The 15,580-nt window shown below is 40.0% G+C and overlaps 1 protein-coding gene across 1 annotated transcript in view; it reads left to right on the top strand.

The window, feature by feature from the left end:
- CFAP54 (cilia and flagella associated protein 54) overlaps window positions 1-15,580 on the top strand; it is a 322,454-nt gene that overhangs the window by 12,368 nt on the left and 294,506 nt on the right. The window contains exons 4-5 of the mRNA XM_066357258.1: window positions 2,628-2,799; window positions 10,711-10,769. Of these exons, the coding sequence (XP_066213355.1) occupies window positions 2,628-2,799; window positions 10,711-10,769 (231 nt within the window). The remainder of the gene's footprint in view (window positions 1-2,627; window positions 2,800-10,710; window positions 10,770-15,580) is intronic.

Raw genomic sequence — 15,580 nt, 5'->3', positions numbered from 1 at the left:
CAAGCAATATGTATAAAATGAGTAAGATTAAAAATTTAGTCCACTAGGAGCTTGACAACACAGAACTAGAGGTCTTGAGAAGTTTTGTTAGAGACATAGATCTTAGGTTTAAATGCATAAAGCTCATAGATGAAGCAGCAATAGTGAACAAAGTTTTGTGTAAACATCCTCATGTTATTTAATGATACCCTTTGTATGTACTATAGGGAGGCATTACGGCAGAGTTGGCATGAGTTTGGTCTCTAGAGCCACCCTGCCTAGGTTCAAAGAGCTATTGTGCTACTGCCTAACAACGGGGCCTTGGAGAAGATTTTTAAATTTCTTTCTGTCTCAGTTTCCTCATCGGTATGACCTACCTCCTAGTGTTATTTTGAGATTGCTGTGATAATAAAGGACTTAGAATAGGGCCTGACACTCAAAAAATGTCAGGTATCATTATCCGCTACGAAGAGAGAGAGCATTTAGATGATTGAGTATTCCAGCATGGAGATACATTCAACAAATTTCTGTGATACTGCCCTGGCCGGTTGGCTCAGCGGTAGAGCGTCGGCCTAGCGTGCGGAGGACCCTGGTTTGATTCCCGGCCAGGGCACACAGGAGAAGCGCCCATTTGCTTCTCCACCCCTCCGCCGCGCTTTCCTCTCTGTCTCTCTCTTCCCCTCCTGCAGCCAAGGCTCCATTGGAGCAAAGATGGCCCGGGCGCTGGGGATGGCTCTGTGGCCTCTGCCTCAGGCACTAGAGTGGCTCTGGTCGCAACATGGCGATGCCCAGGATGGGCAGAGTATCGCCCCCTGGTGGGCAGAGCGTCGCCCCTGGTGGGCGTGCTGGGTGGATCCCAGTCGGGAGCATGCGGGAGTCTGTCTGTCTCTCCCTGTTTCCAGCTTCAGAAAAATGAAAAAAAAAAAAAAAAAGAAAAAAAAAATTTCTGTGATACCAACTACATAGTGGCTAGAAATAGTGTACGTGTATCCAAGCAGGGCATCTATGTGGTAGATAAGACCCATTTGTATTGCTATCTTTAACAGTACTCATCAGTACTCTAGCCAAAATCTTTCTTTTGAACTCCAGATCTATCCAGTTATGTCATAAACATCTCAACTTTGATATATCCCAAGCTGAACTCATCATCTTTCCTCCATAAGTGGCTCCAGCCAGTCACCCAAATAGGAAACCATTGCAGACCTCTTCCTCTCCTGTATCACCCCCAGTTAATTAGCCACTAAATCTCAATCACACAAGACTTAAACCTTTCTGTTCTCTTCATCCCCAATTCTGGGGCCCCATTTCAGGGCCTGGTATGTCTGGACAACCCCAGGGGCCTCTGATCTCTCGCAGCCTCCCTGCATGTAGCTTTGTGCCCTACCCTGTGCTTCTCACCTTCCACACTTTCATCATGATTTCTAAAGTGTAAATCAAATCATTTTACTTCTCCACCCTTTGACTTTGCCCTTTGGCTAAAGTTCATATTCCTTAGAATGACCTGGAACACTCTTCATATTCTGACCATTGACAACCTCTATAGACTAATTTCTTTATCTTAAACCTTTTTATCCAACCTTACAAAAGACTTTCAATCATGTGACCACATCAACTACTTTAAGCATTTCTAACATTGCTGTGCCTGGAATTCTTTTCCCTCTGCTAAGAGCAGAGGTCCTGTTCTTCCTCAACTTTGAGCCACTTTGCTTAGCAGAGTGTCCTGAATAGAGCCACTCAATAAACATTTGCCGAATGAATTGTGTAAGTGGCCATAATTACATCTGAATTAGTGTGTTAAATTGGCATTGGATGAGTTTCCAGAAATTGATTAAATTATATATTCTTGGAAATAGGATTTTGTATTTTTTTGTTTTTGTTGTTGAAATTTTTTGATTAAGTAATAGTAATCTTAATTAAATGGATGCTTCAAAGAAACCTATTTTACCAAATTTCTTTCTATGTCTTAATCTGTTAGGGCTGTTATAACCGAAATCCATAGACTAATGGCTTTCTGGTTCATAGAACCAGATGGCAGAAGACATGAGGGAGATGTCTGTTGTCTCTTTTATAAGAGCACTAATCCCATTCATGAGGGCTTTACTCTCATCATCTAATTACCTCCTAAAGAACCCACCTCCTTTTCTTTTCATTTCTTTTCTTTTCTTTTTTTTTTTTTAATGAGAGAGACAGACAAGATAGATAGGAAGAGAGATGAGAAGCATCAACTCATAGTTGTAGCACTTGTTTATTGATTTTTTTCTCATATGTGCTTTGAGTGACAGGCTCCAGCTGAGCCTATCACATCTTGCTCAAGCCCGTGATGTTGGACTCAACACAGTAACCATGGGGTCATGTCGATGATTCCGTGCTCAAGCTGGCAACCTTAGGGTTTTGAACCTGGGTTCTCAGCATCCCAGACTGATGCTCTATCCACTGCACCACCACCTTCTAATACCATCCCATTGGGTTTAGGTTTCAAAATAAGAATTGTGGGGAGACATAAACATTCAGTCTATAGGACTATACTAATCTGTTAAATTAATTAAGCACAGTTGTTTCCATTTTAGTTTTCTGTATTTCAAGAAAAGCTTTTCTAAGTGGCATAAGCTTTATTTATATTCATACTTATATTTTCCCATGTGTTTCAGCTGCGTGCTTTAAATGGCCAAAATATTTGCAACTACCAGCTAGTCTGTGACAGTGATATGAACCTGCAGAATAAAGAGTCTGTGACCCAGTGTCTGCAAATCTTGTCCTCCTTCAGACTCATCATGCAGGTGGCGTTGCCACAAGAGCACCTGTGCTGGATTGTCTATAATGGTACATACCAATGTATTTTATTTTCCATTTTGTCTTTTAGAAAGTTATTTAAATGCCAAATCTGATGTAAACTTGATTACCTTGTGATTTAAATTTTAAAACATTTATTTCATGATAAGATGATTGTGGTTTTTTTTACACTTTTATTACATTTTATTTTGTCCTCATAAGCAGGAACTTGCAAAGTATGTCGGGATTTTCTGTTCAAGGAAGGGCAAGATGCTGTGGTGATAATCACATTGTATAATTTCATTGTATAAAAAGCAGGGCCCACAGTTAATAAGTAAGCATACGTGGAGAAAAATGAAAGAACTGCTGCAGGTTAGATTGGTTTTAAGCATCATCTGCTTATTGGTCTTCTCCTCAGATACTATGGCCAGTGATTGTGGCTCTCCACATAGCAACACCCTCTTCCTACTTGGCCTTGAGTAAGGAGTCTTGTGTGTTCATATTATATTTATATGCATATATACAGTGTATAGATATACAGACGTATATGCATATAAGAGTGGGCAAAAGTAGGTTTACAGTTCTTCATATGGAAAATAATACAATAGTTAGTAAATAATACAAGAATAAAGTCTTGGTGTTTTATGTACTCATAACTGTAAGCCTACTTTTGCCCCACCCTATATATCCATTTTATATGTCTCATAAAATAATTATTTATCAAAATGTAGCATTTGTTTTCTCTTTAGAGAGTTACAATTTAATTTTAATTTCTTTTTAAAGTTACAATTAAAAGTTGCACCAAGTCCTTTGCTACTGTTCTCTGGATAATATATTCTCAAAAGGAAAACAATGACAGTGTGTTCTGTGTGCACATGAGCAGGACAGAATAGCTTGAAAAAGAACATACTGGATTTTAGCTCATCTATGGCAACTGAAATACATTTCCTAGGCTCTTCCTTCCTCACCCTCCCTAAATAATTTTTGACAGTTTTACTGACAGTTACATATGCTGGCAGAGATGCGCTGACTTTGGCTGAAGTTTTTTAACTAGTGATTGTCAAACTTTTGTGCTTAATCATCCTCAAGAGCAGGGGTCCCCAAACATTTTACACAGGGGGCCAGTTCACTGTCCCTCAGACCGTTGGAGGGCTGGACTATAAAAAAAAACTATGAACAAATTCCTATGCACACTACACATATCTTATTTTAAAGTAAAAAAACAAAACGGGAACAAATACAATATTTAAAATAAAGAACAAGTAAATTTAAATCAACAAACTGACCAATATTTCAATGGGAACTATGCTCCTCTCACTGACCACCAATGAAAGAGGTGCCCTTCCAGAAGTGCGGCGGGGGCTGGATAAATGGCCTCAGGGGGCCGCATGTGGCCCGCGGGCCGTAGTTTGGGGACCCCTGCTCAAGAGGATCTCTGTTTCCCGGAGCAGCTGGAAACGCTCTGCTAGAGGTGGTCATACATCTTGGCTGGGGACTGAGCCCGAGCAGAGGTTCTGTGCCCGAGAGAAGCAGTGGTTGGCCCACTGGGCTGTGCAGTCTGGCCTTGACTGAGTGGTGAAAGGACACAGAATGACTCATGGCTGCTGTCCTTTTAAGATCACCCTCCCCCCAAATCCCGGTATTCTTAGAAAAAAAGAGATTAAACAATTTCTCTATCTTCTACATCCTTTCCTTGGTGTGTGCCTTTTCTTTATACAGGTGGTACCATGCTCTGGATTTTGTTCTTTTTCCTAAATATTTTTCTGCTCAATACTATGGTTTTAGAATCCAGCCAGGTTCCTGTGTGTAAGTCTAATTCCTTAACTCTGATTACTGACTTGTATTCCACAGCTATTCGTACACCTCTACATATGGAACCTAGTTTGCCCTACCTCTGTAGCTACACAAATAATTCTGCGATGAATATCCTTGCACATGTCCTTTTTTAGACCTGTGTGGAGTTATCTGGGATCTATGCCCAGGGTTGGGATTGCTGGGTTGTTGGAGATACTCAGAGTTTTACTAACTCTTGTACCTATTTTAATTAATTCATACAGAACTTATTGCCAGGCATTGTTCGAGGTGCTAGGGACATAAGAGAGGGCAACAGATGAAAACCCTGTTCTCATGGTTACGCTCTGCTGCAGGGAGATTATAAACGAGTCAGAGGTAAATCACGGTGGCAGGTTGTGTCATGGAGAAAACTAGAGCCGAGGACGGGGTAGGGGAGCCAGGACTGGGTGCAGGCTGGGCTGCAGTTGTAAACAGAGTGGTCAGGGAAGCCCTCAGTGAGATGACACTTGTGCAAAGACCTGAATGAAACTTCTGAATATTTGGGCAAAAGACATTTAAATTGGAGGATTAGCAAGTGCAAACATCCTGTTGTTTTAAAACTTTGGATTTTAAGTAATCAAAAATAAATCAGTACAGTCAATTTATCAAAATACATTTCAACTTTCCAGTTAGAACTGACCACTAACTTTGTTTACTTTTAATTGATTATTATACATAGACACCGTTGGTTTCTTTTTTTTTTTTATAAATAAATTTTTATTAATTTTAATGGGGTGACATCAATCAATCAGGGTACATATATTCAAAGAAAACATGTCCAGATTATCTTGTCATTTAATTATGTTGCATACCCATCACCCAAAGTCAGATTGTCCTCTGTCGCCTTCTATCTAGTTTTCTTTGTGGACACCCTTGGTTTCTTAAGCTATGAAATCAATCTTGGCTCTTTCATAAAATCTTACTGGGTGTATGAATATCCCATAACACTTTACTTCTCAGTTAACTTGAACCCAGAGAATTTAAACCCTTAGATTATTTTGGTGATGGCCATTTTTGATGAGCAGGAGTCACATGACAAGGTAAAAAAACTCACGTTAGGGATTTGGTTAAAAACAAAACAGACTTCCAGGGGTATCCTGAGGTTGTCAAGATTCAGTCTGTGTGCCATTCTGTACTGATACTCTCTCCGTCACACTTCTGCAGGGGGACTTTGTGAGCCATGCCACGATCCTGAACCATCAAAGAAGGGTTCAGTTATAGTCAGGATGCACTAGGGCTAGAAAGGTTAAAAGCACATTTTTGAAATACAGAGGGTCCTTGTCATTCTTGAGGGCAGTTTCCTGAGGCCTCCTGAAGTTCCTCGGTTCCAGTTACTGACATGTTTATACAGGCTCCTGGCTTACACCTGGATCACATGTTTTGTGGAGAGGCATGCGTTTCCTGTGTATACCCTTACTTGGTGACTATTTTTTTTTTTGAACAAAGAAACACAGTTATGCAGTTTAATTTTTAAAGATTAAAAACAGGTTGACAAAACCAAATTGAAATAAGAATGCTGAGCTGGAGCTGTTACTAGCCAAAACATTTCTTCCCTGGTGAATCTTTTTTTTTTTTTTTTTTTTTTAAGTGAGAGAGAGAGAAAGGGAGAGGAAGGGAAATGAGAAACATCAACTCATAGTTGTGTCATTTTAGTTGTTCATTGACTGCCTCTCATACGTCTCAAGCTGAGCCAGTGACCCCTTGCTTAAACCAGTGACCTTTGGGTTCAAGCTAGTGACCTCAGGGTTTTGAACCTGGGACGTCCATGTCCAGGTCGATGCTCTAGGCACTGTGCCACCACTGGTCAGGCTTTCTCAGTGAATCTTGTGTGAAATAAATAACTCCATGTCATGGAAGCAGTCACAGTAAGAATGCTGAGTCCTTGAATGTTAAGGACCCATTACAATCTCTATGAAATTTATGGTACTCTATGTGTTTAAGATTTTATTCAATATATTTTTTGCCACTGTTTTTTGTAATTAATATTTATTATGCTTACACGTGTGTTTTAATCAAATGATGTGTATCTTGGAGAAGATGCTGTTTTCTCAGAAGCTTTTAAAGTTTAAATGTGAACATAGACTCATAATTGTTAGTTTTGACCATTATGATGAGCTTCCTTCCCTTCCTCCCTCCCTCCACCCCTTCCTTCTTTCCTTCCTTTCTTCTCCTCCTCCTCCTCTGTTTCCTCCTCCTCCTCCTCCTCCTCTTTCTTCTTTGAGAGTGGAAGAGGGTAGACTAAAGAACCAGAGTCAGATCAGCAGGCAGTGTTGAGAGCCCAGAAGGGGCTGTGGATTTAGAGTAGCATCCATCTGCCTGGGTATATGAGTGAGATGGTGGTCATAGAATCTGAGCTGAGAGAAAACCATTATGAGAGGAGAAATTGGAAGGGGAGCTGAACTTCAAATCCTGAGGATGATAAACACTTGCAGGAAGCTAGGAAGCTTGGGCTGTAGTCACCGACTTGGTGTTTTACAATACTTTGTTATTAGGGAGGAGAGGTGGTTTGACCCAGAATATTGTGACAGAACAAGTGTTTGAGATGAGGTGGAAGAGGTGGAACTGGTGATGACATAGAACTAAGTGGCCAAAGCTTTCAGGGACTCTTCATCTGGACACTAGAATTACCTGAGACCTTCCTTGTATGACTAATGGTAGAGAAATGAGTCAGTGAATGAATGTGACTGAGAACAGTAATGAAAAGAAGACAGTGATTTTGGGTGTCTGCCTCAACAGTGTAGGCTTGGGTGTCTGCCTCAATAGTGTAGGCTTTTTATTTATTTTTTTATTGAATTTATTGGGGTGACACTGGTTAACAAAATCATACAAGTTTCAGGTACACAATTCCACAACACATCATCTGTACACTGCATTGTATGTTCACAACCCAAGCAAGTCTCTGTCCATCACCATTTGTTTCCTCTAAACCAGGGGTCTCAAACTCAACTCAGCATGTGGGCCGCAGAGCAAGATCACAGCCATTCAGCGGGCCGCACTAGGTCTACAAAAGGCAACTGTTACGCAACACTTTTCTCACTGCAGTTGAAAACAAAAAAAAAATCAGTACAACAAGCACAATCGTACATGCAGTTTACTCAGTGTCACAAAACGACCAGAAACTGTAGTTCGCATCACAACTGCTGTTAACTAAGCTAATATCTAGCTAGGATGCTAGAGAAATGAAAAATACAAGTAGGCCCCTAGGCTTACTTAATTTTATCCAAAATATTTTGAACTTCGTGGCTTAGTCTGCGGGCCGCACAAAATTGTTCGGCGGGCCGCATGCGGCCCACGGGCCGTGAGTTTGAGACCCCTGCTCTAAACCCTCCTCCACCTCTCCCCGGCAATGCCACACTGTTGTCTATGTCCAAAAGTTTTTTTTTCTTTTTTTTCCTCAATCTCTCCAACCTCCCCACCCAGCCCCTCTCTCCCAGCAATTGTCAGGTTGATCTCTATCTCTGAGTCTGTCTTTATTTTGCTTGTTAGTTCATTTTGTTCAATAGATTCTACATATGAGTAGAATCATATGGTACTTGTCTTTCTCTCACTGGCTTATTTCACTTTGCACAATCTTCTCTGGGTCCACCTGTACTATCGCAAAGGATAAGGCTACCTTCTTTTTTATGGCTGAGTAGTATTCCACTGTTTAAATGTACTACAGCTTTTTGTCTGCTCATCTACTGATGAATAGTTGGGCTGCTTTCAAATCTTGGCTATTGTAAATAATGCTGCAATGAACATAGGGATGCATGTTCTTTCAAATTGTGTTTTGGGTTTCTTTGGATAAATTCCCAGAACTGGAATTGCTGGGTCAAAAGGCAGCTCCATTTTTAATTCTTTGAGGTAACTCCATACACTTTCCACCGTGGCTGCACCAGTCTGCATTCCCACCAGCAGTGCAGGAGGGTTCTCTTTTCTCCACATCCTCACCAGCACTTGTTGTTTGTGGATTCATTGAAGATAACTATTCTGACAGGCATGAAATAATATCTCAGCGGTAGAGCGTCGGCCTAGTGTGCGGAGGACCCGGGTTCGATTCCCGGCCAGGGCACACAGGAGAAGCGCCCATTTGCTTCTCCACCCCTCCGCCGCGCTTTCCTTTCTGTCTCTCTCGTCCCCTCCCGCAGCCAAGGCTCCATTGGAGCAAAGATGGCCCGGGCGCTGGGGATGGCTCTGTGGCCTCTGCCCCAGGCGCTAGAGTGGCTCTGGTCGCAACATGGCGACGCCCAGGATGGGCAGAGCATCGCCCCCTGGTGGGCAGAGCGTCGCCCCTGGTGGGCGTGCCGGGTGGATCCCGGTCGGGCGCATGCGGGAGTCTGTCTGACTGTCTCTCCCTGTTTCCAGCTTCAGAAAAATGAAAAAAAAAAAAAAAAAAAAAAAAAGAAATAATATCTCTTTGTGGCTTTAATTTACTTTTCTCTGATTAGTGACACTCAGCATCTTTTTGTATGTCTATTGGCCATCTCTATGTCCTCTTTGGAGAAGTGTCTATTTACTGTATTTTTTGCTCCATAAGACACACCTAGGGTTTTAAGGAGGACAATAAGAAAAAAAATATTCTGAACCAAATGGTGTGTTAAAATATTTAATAAAATACTGTATTTTTTGCTCCATAAGACTCATGGGCATTTTCTCCTCCACTTTTGTGGGAAAAAAGGTGTGTCTTATGGAGTGAAAAATACGGTAGGTCCTCTGTCCATTTTTTAATTGGATTGTTTGGTTTTTTTTGTGTTGAGTTTTACAAGTTCTTTATAAATTTTGGATATTAACTCTTTATCAGATGTATCAGCGAATATCTTCTCCCATTCAGTGGTTTGTCTTTTCATTTTGTTGATAGTTTCCTTTGCTGTGCAAAAACTTTTTAGTTTGATGTAGTTCCATTTGTTTTTTTTTTCTTTTATTTCCCTTGCCTGAGGAGATATATCATAAAAGATCTTGCTATGAAAAATGTCTGAGATTTTAAAACCTATGTTTTCTTTTAGGATTTTTATGGTTTTGAGCCTAACATCTAATTCTTTAATCCATTGTGAGTTTATTCTTGTGTATGGTGTAAAAAGGTGGTCTAGCTTTATTTTTTTGCATGTGTCTGATCAATTTTCCCAATACCACTTCTTGAATAGACTAGTTTTACTCCTTTGTATGTTTTTGCTGCCATTGTAGAATATTAATTAACCGTAAAAGTATGGGTTTATTTCTGGCTTCTTTATTCTGTTCTATTGATCTATTGTCTTTTTTTATGCCAGCATTGATGGCTATGAATTTTAGATTAGATAAGAAATATTTAGATAACTTGCATTATAATCACATATATTTTTAAAGCATGTTACTGTCTTTTGGTCATGTTTATAGCATGATAATGTCCTTTGTATATAGAGAGACATGTGTTGATATTTCCCCTCCCCCAACCCTGCCACCAGCCTTCTATCCTTGTCAGAGGTGGATTTAATGGCAGATGCACTGGGCGTGAGCCCTGGGCCCTGACTTCTGAAGGGCCCTGCAAACCCCCAACTTCACAGTTTTTTCTAATGACACCAAGTTTGGTTTCATATGTGCAATTTTAACATTAATAGTACATAATGTTATTTATTTATTTAAAAATATGGTTAACATGTATTTTATTTTCCCTCTCTCTTTTTTTTTTAAGGGGCCCAATATTTTATTCTGTGCCCAGGGCCTCAACTGACCTTAATCTGCCTCTGATTCTTGTTTAATTAATGGCCTGCCCCCTCTCCCCCGGATCATACTTGAATAATGTTAAATAGGAGTTGAAAATGTTGTTTTTTACTAGAGGGCTCATAAGACACAACTTAATAATAAGATAAATATGATATGAGACTGTGAATGAATATAATGCAACCTATTATATGTTACAATTATTATGAGTTTTAAATTATTATGAGTTTTTATGTTGAGTATTATGCCATGCCAATTAAATATGTATTGTAGTCTTATTTTGAAAAAAATCTTTATTTTTTCAACCATAAGGAAACCATGGGACCAGTATTATTTTATGTGAATTATTAAAACCACAGGGTACATAAATTATGCTACAAAAATATTCTTTTGTTCAATATATTTTAATACTTCATTTGACTGAAAAACATGTTAATGACCTTTTTCTCCATCTAGGTACCATTTACATTTATACCATTTGCAGAAAACTGATGATTATAGGTCAGTCTTCCAAGGTATGAAATTTACTGACAAAATATCTTCCTCTGTATTTATTTATTTTTCTGACTTTTGTTGGCATTGAATGCTAATCAAAGAAAATTTATTTAATTATATAACAAAATTTTGTGACTATGTATTATAGGTTTACTATATTTAGTTTTATTTTAATACGATCATATGTAAAATTGCGGACAATAAAGTATTAATAAAAGGAAAGCATCTTAAAATTGATAGGTATTTTTTACTGTCCCTTGGTCTCTCAGATTAGTCATACTTATCAACTTGACACTGAACATCCATCTGGTAATTGTATCTCTAGGTAGGGTGACCATCCTTTCTGGCTTGCCCAGGACAGTCCTGGTTTATATCTAATGTCCTGTAGTAATTCTTAATAGTACCTGCTTTCACTCTTAAAAGTGTCCTGATCTGAATGATAAACTATAGTTACCCTATTTATATCATAGTGTGAAGTTTAGACTTCATTTTGCTTAAAGAGGTTGGACTTTCCTTATGGCTCACATCCTAGTGAATGAATGAATGAGTGAATGAGTGAGTAAATGATTAATGAATGAATGTTAGTGTTCATTATGGTGAAAGAATATCTAAACTCTGTTCCAGTCATGCCCTGAGGATAAGAAGGCTTTCTTTTATTATAAAATTTCCACTTACCAGTATTCATTGCTAGGTTTTAGCTTGAGGCTTTTCTTGACTTCTCTTGACTTCCCTGTAATGTTGGTAGCACTTTTGCCTCTAAGAGAGATATTTATTCCCTGTATTCATTGTTTCGTCATTGGAATGTAGGCCAAGAAGGGAGAATATACTCCCGTTGAGACCATACTCAAATTGTTACTGGTATCTGGAACATTACTACTTTATTCTTCATCGCATGCAAACCCTTACCCTGAATATCCTAACACTCAGGATAGACACTTTCTTTCCCTTATTTTCTCAAAACGACCAAATATTTTAAAAGTTGACAACACAAAAATAAAAGTGGAAGCTAAGATACTTGCATGCTTAATGGATAACAATTATGTGTTTTCTCTCACTGTTTTGTTTCTTGAGTTTAAGGGCTCTATTACTGACAAAGACATGAACAGGATTGTGACAGCTCTGAATGTGAATTAAAATGAGGGGAGACTATCACATGTATAATGAAAGTTTGGCCTACAGGCTATTCCAGTGATTCTACATTCAGTTCCAGACGGTTTCCTGAAAAGAATTTGCATACTCTTGTTGCCCTTGCTGGAGCAACAAATACTGCTTCACAGAACCATCATAGTTTGGTCTGCTACAGCACTGTCTGCCAAAGCTTTGAAGGGCAGAGATGTCTGTGCCAAAATTTAACTGTTTGTGTCTGTACGTGTTAGTGCTGAGAGAATTTTAATATAATAGTCATTTAAAAATAATTTCTTATTTATACCCTACATAAGATATCTCCTTTCCCCTCATGAAACTTGAATTTCTCTATGGCAAGATAAGGGCTGAAGGAGAGTAGTTCTAAGCTCCCAGTCTTGTGAGATGGGAGTGAAGGGAGTTTGGGGTACAAGAATTTTGGAGTGGTGGGTGGTTGTACAGTTGCAACTTGAAGATTGGGATGAAATTCTTTCATTTGTTTTAGTATTATATAATGAGTTCCAAGGAAATTAATAATTTTCACCTAGAATTTTCTAAACCTTCAGTTGGTGAGTTGATTCCTTGGGAAGATCCAACCACATCTGTGTCTTTTTGGGTCTGAAGGACCCTGGTTCTACAGCTACTTTAGAGTTAAGTCTAAAGCATGAGACAGAAGGAGAAATAGATATGAGATCCTCGGCTATTTTTGGTTTTACCCTGGAGAAATATAAATCCCTATTACTATAAGATCCAGGCATTATCACTGCCATTGATCATTATTGAGTCCCTACTGTGTGTTAGGGATTGAGTGAAGGACTTTGCATATGTAATAACGCTCATCATAGTCTTACGAACTGAGCACTATCATCATCATCATCATTTGTTGAATGAATGCGTAGCATTTATCAGATAGGCTTCTAAACACTTTCCTATATTATCTCATTTAATACTCACCAACACTTTGAGAAAGGTGGTATTATTGTCTTCATCTTACAGATGAAAAAGCTAAGGCTCAGAGAGGTTAATTGCTCAATGGCAAACATCTAGTTAGAAGTATATCTGAGGCCAGAGCCAGTGCCACACTGTACTGGCATTCAGCATTATTAGAATAATGCACGCCTATTGACTAAATTTGATCATGTCATGATACATCCTATTTTGGCTCACCCATTCAAATATAGGAGCTGTGTGGGCTGATATTTTTTGCCATCACTTTGTATTCCCGAAGACCAAGACTGGCTGGGGGCTCTTTCCCAGATGGGAAACACTTTTGTGTTGAAGGAGGCCACTAGCATGGACCTCCACCAGCATGGAGGGATGGCAGATTTCTGAAATCTCTTTTTCCTAAAGACATGTTACAACTTTGCTTTCACTTATGGTATACTCTGTAGTTTCTTCTGAGACATTGGAAACTGTAGTATAATACTCAACAAAAATTAAAGGACACAGTAGAATCTATTCATTCTGAGAAAATGTTGATTTCTCTTTCATTTATCAAGTTATGGCTTCAACAATGATTGTCAAATCATTCCACATTCGATTACATAAACTTGGAGATGCTTCTCAGTGTTGGGTCCCTCAGAGGCTGATATAAATGGTGCTGCAGTGCCATCCTGTGGCTGAACTGATCAACTGTGTGTATACACACCTGACACAAACTTTACGTGACTCCTATATAATTTGGTTTGTCCTTCTTCTTCTTCTTCCCCTCCTCTTCCTCCTCCTTTTCCTCTCTCTCTTTCTCTTTTCTTCTTAGAGAGAGAGAGAGAGAGAGAGAGAGAAAGGGAGATGAGAAGCATCAACTTGTAATTGCATCACTTTAGTTCTTTGATTGCTTCTCATATGTGCCTTGATGGGGGTGGGGAGGGTACTCAAGCCAAGCCAGTGACCTCTTGCTCAAGCCAGAGACCTTGGGCTCAAGCCAGTGACCCTGGGCTTCAAGCCAGCAACCTTTGGGCTCAAGCCAGCAACTATGGGATCATGTCAATGACCTCATGCTCAAGCCAGTGACCTTGGTCCCTCTGGCACTAAAGTCTGTGATTTAGGGTCTCTTATGCTAATTTTGAGGGCAAACCCCAAAATGATGTGAACAACAGGTAACCAAAGCCATTTTTATTTTGGAATATGACATTTCAAATAACTAGAATCTTGATGTCTTTCAGAAAGACACGTGAATCTACAGGAGGGAAATTTATACCTGGCTTAATCCCATGCCCCTAACCACAACAGTCCAAATGCAAAAATACACAATAAGATTTTTGTGCAGCAGCTGTGAGGAAGCTCACATTTTGATGACTATTAATTCCATGACTGAAGTGGCAGGGTTAGCAAACAATGACAACAGTGACAGCAGCAACAACAATAACTGCAATAAAGCAACTGCAGGGCAACTTAGTAGAGGTATAGTGTCCAGTACCAGGGACTGAGAGAGTCGTTTTACTGTGGTGCAGTCAGACACTCTAAAGCAGGGGTCTCAAACTCAACTCAGCATGTGGGCCGCAGAGCAAGATCACAGCCATTCGGCGGGCCACACTAGGTCTACAAAAGGCAACTGTTACGCAACACTTTTCTCACTGCAGTTGAAAACAAAAAAAAAATCACTACAACAAGCACAATCGTACATGCGGTTTACTGCGGGCTGTGAGTTTGAGACCCCTGCTCTAAAGGGACATTGGCAACCTGGAGCAAAACCATAGAAGACTAAGCCCGACGGCAAAGGGAAGTGCAGTTCTGGGAGGTCGAGAAGTGTTCAGGGATCTTCTCCTGGAGACACAGCGGAGGGAGAGGGCAGGTGGCATAGGTGTTTCCAGATTCTTGGAAAGCTAGAATTTGAAAGTGAGTTTTGAGTGCTTTTGCGCTGTTCCAGAGGCATAACTGGGATGGATGCACCGGAGGCATGCCAAGGTGGATTCCATTTCAAACTAAGAAAGTACTTTTTATGTCCACTGATGCCACCTGGAGGTGGGAGTTCCTGGGCAGGGAAGGTGTGGGACATCAGTTTGGGAGTGCTGGTGACATTGGGGGGGATGAAATTAGATTAACCTTCAGTCCGTTGATTTTATGATTATTTGAAATAGGTCCATATCTGGCACCATGTCCTGAAACTTTTAAATGAAGGCCAGTCAACAAATAATTATTGCATGTCTACTACATGCCAGAGAAAGTTCTAGGGGCTGGTGATACAGCAGTGAACAAGGCAGACAAGGTTCGTTTCCCAAGCGATCTTGCAGCCTGATGAGATGGGCTTACATTCCAACGGGTAGCCAGGAGTGTTACGGCGCTAGGTCAGCCCTGCTCTGTTGCTTGAAGCAAACAGCCTGGAGAATTCTCCCCTTTCAGGGAGCATCCAGTAGTCCAGAGAGACCTGTGAGGACCTGCTTGGTTAAGGCCGATATTTCCATAGAATTTAGCATGTGATATTCTGAGATATTTAGCTCACAGATTCTTATTTTCATCCCAGTAATATAACAAGATGTGGAGCATAGATCAAATTTCTTCTTATATTCAACCAAATGAAAGGCAATATAATCCATGTTTGATCTTTTGGGACATTTTTGAAGAAAGGAAAAAGATGAAAACGTTAACTGCAGAATATGTGTGTTCAGATGGTGTTTTCCGGGAACGATATGGTCAAAAAGAATTATCAGTGGATTTGTGGGGAAAAGTAATTCGGCTAAGAGAGCCCAAGAGGCTCTTACATAAATTCCTA

Source organism: Saccopteryx leptura, chromosome 1 (genome assembly GCF_036850995.1).
Source record: "Saccopteryx leptura isolate mSacLep1 chromosome 1, mSacLep1_pri_phased_curated, whole genome shotgun sequence".
Lineage (NCBI taxonomy): Eukaryota > Metazoa > Chordata > Mammalia > Chiroptera > Emballonuridae > Saccopteryx > Saccopteryx leptura.
The sequence above is the reverse complement of the archived record's forward strand: the minus strand, read 5'-3'. Positions and strand labels throughout refer to the sequence as shown.